General features: G+C 36.8%; 1 protein-coding gene across 1 annotated transcript; it reads left to right on the top strand.

Annotated features, from left to right (window-relative positions):
* Positions 1-415: 415 nt before the first annotated feature.
* LOC150035674 (uncharacterized) lies at positions 416-1,291 on the top strand. The gene is made up of 4 exons (XM_090314393.1): positions 416-438; positions 608-762; positions 843-1,008; positions 1,129-1,291. Exons 1-4 carry the CDS (start codon positions 416-418, stop codon positions 1,289-1,291), a joined length of 507 nt encoding a protein of 168 aa, XP_090170519.1.
* The last annotated feature ends 1,337 nt before the right edge of the window (positions 1,292-2,628 follow it).

Raw genomic sequence — 2,628 nt, 5'->3', positions numbered from 1 at the left:
CAAATATAGTTGTTCATAACACTAACCACGTTATTGAACAACTACCGAAGGATAGAGAGACAACCGACATATGCTAGGCACTGCATTAGGCAGTTGACCTTCTTTTGCCTAATTTACGAGAGTGACTTGGCATGTCGTGAAAGCACCCGAATGGATAGACATACCTTTACGATTCTATGTAATATGCTACGATCGACTGGTTGTTTGGAACCAATAAGATGTATGGACGTCGAAGAGATGGTTGTGATATTCCTATACATTCTTGCACACGATGTCAAGAATCGAGTGGTATGCAGAAACTTTTCAAGGTCTGGTGAGACAATTTTGAGATATTTCAACACAGTTCTTAGGGTAGTCTTATAACTTCACACTGTTTTGTTAAGAAAACCAGAACCGATCACAAATACATGCACCGATGGAAGATGGAAGTGGTTTCAGGTACAAAAAGTACTCAGATTTTTATATGAATACGTCATAAATATGCATGCAACGATAGATTTTTTTTTTAATTCATTCTGATCACTTGAGAGAAACATAATTGTCTAGGTGCGCTAGATGATACGTACATTAAAGTGAATGTTAATGTCGTCGATTGACCTCGATATAGGATGAGAAAGGAAGAGATTGCCACAAGCGTTCTTGTGGTGTGTGATCAAAATGGGGAGTTCATCTTCGTTTTGCCAGGGTGGGAAGGGTCTGCAGCTGATTCAAGGGTTTTTAAGGATGCGGTTCTGCGACCGTACGGATTGAGGGTTCCAAAGGGTATTATAATAACCATATACGTTATTTAAACATGCGTACATGTCACAACACATGTGCATGACATTTCGAAACGTGTATAGGATACTATTACCTATGTGATGCTGGATACCCCAACACTGAAGGATTCTTGGCGCCGTACAGAGGGGAACGATACCATCTCTCCGATTGGCGTGGAGCAGAAAACGCACCGACAACTGCACGAGAATTTTTCAACATGAAACATTCTTTAGCAAGGAACATTATCGAGTGAGCGTTTAGGTTGCTAAAAGGCCGGTAGGCTATTCTTAGGGGAAAATCATTCTACCCAATACAAGTCCAATTTCGAACAATAACTGCATGTTGCCTTATTCACAACTTGATCACAAGAGAGCTAGGAATTGGTGCAATGCTTGACGTGCCTGATGAGGAGAATTCTGCATCAGTTGGTCTTAATGGGGATCATATTGAATTTGTTGAATCATCGGAGGAATGGACCAAGTTCAGGGATGAGTTAGCGGTTGAAATGTTTACTCAATGGCAAAGAGCATGATTATCCAATGTTCATTTCTTACTTTTCTTTTACTACTAAATGGAATTTAATTATGGAACATTCTAAGTATGTCGTGAAAATATTTTATGCCAAGACTCTGTGTGGACAAGTTAAATTGGAACATATAATTTCAGCAGTTTATCCTTTCTTTATGCATGTGTTTAATTTATAGCATCTTTTCATTCAACAAACGTATGCATGCAGCATAATGGCAGGTAATGGTAAGAGGTATTAACACGTATGGTCGAAGGTGGAGGACGCTAAGTTGGTGGAAGCTCTATTGTATTTAGTGGAGACCGGTTGGAGGTCCGAGAATGGGACGTTTCGACCAGGATACCTAAAACACTTGAAGCGAATTCTGCATGAGAAAGTGCCGGCGTGCGCATTGAATCAGAACACCATTGAGTGTAAGGTGAGGTGTAAACACCCTCGGAGGTTTTTTTTTCAAGAATGAACTCTCAAGAACGAAAGTTCTTTGAGGAGGGAAGAATGTAACACCCCCTGAGTTTTTTTTTTTTTCAAGAATGAACTTTCGAGGACGAAAGTTCTTTGAGGAGGGAAGAATGTAACACCCCACACATTTTTTTAGTAATAATGTAATTTCAATAACTTTATTATTTGGAATTTCAGTAATTGTTATTAGTTGGAGGGCATTTTTAGAATTTTGGACTTCAAGAGTAAGTGCGGGAATTTAATTGTTGGCGTGAAATTATTCAATTTGAAATTCAAATTGAAAATTAATGGAATATCTAATCATAAGTCATAATCATTTGGGTAATACTATGACTTGATAAACTAGGTAAAGTATGTGTAATGATATAAAGAATTCTTTTGGAATATCTAGCTAGGTAAATGTCATTAAAGGAAGCTGAAATAGTTGGACATGACCTTGGACTTAAAAGGGGTTAAAGCAAGGTGTTATTTGTTTAAGTTGAAGGATTATTTTAGTATACCTAGTAAACCCAGAGCCTTATTGTATTAAGGAGATCCAAGTTAGACAGACTTGAAGAAACAAAAGTCTTTTGGAGTTTAAATGTATGCAAATTGGTAAAGAGAAATTCTACAAGATGGAAATTCTTAGTGAGAGAGATAAGATTTATGGAGGAGTTAAGTAAAATATAATTTAGTAAAGAGATTATGTTCTACATGGAAAGTGAAAAAATAAATAAATAATATAGGTGTTTTGAATTTAGTGGTTTTATCAGAGATAAGTGTGAATGAGAGAAAAGTATCCAAGAAAGTTTACTCTTTTGGAAAGAGAGAAATTTAATGTGTTCGAAACTCCTAGTTAAGTATGGTTTAAAGGCTTGATAAGAGGGGTTACAAGGTATTTGTTT

Source organism: Benincasa hispida, chromosome 6 (assembly GCF_027475165.1).
Source record: "Benincasa hispida cultivar pf3 chromosome 6, pf3_genome.v1.1, whole genome shotgun sequence".
Classification (NCBI taxonomy): Eukaryota; Viridiplantae; Streptophyta; class Magnoliopsida; order Cucurbitales; family Cucurbitaceae; genus Benincasa; species Benincasa hispida.
Note: the sequence above shows the minus strand (reverse complement) of the source record. Positions and strands in the feature narration are given on the sequence as shown.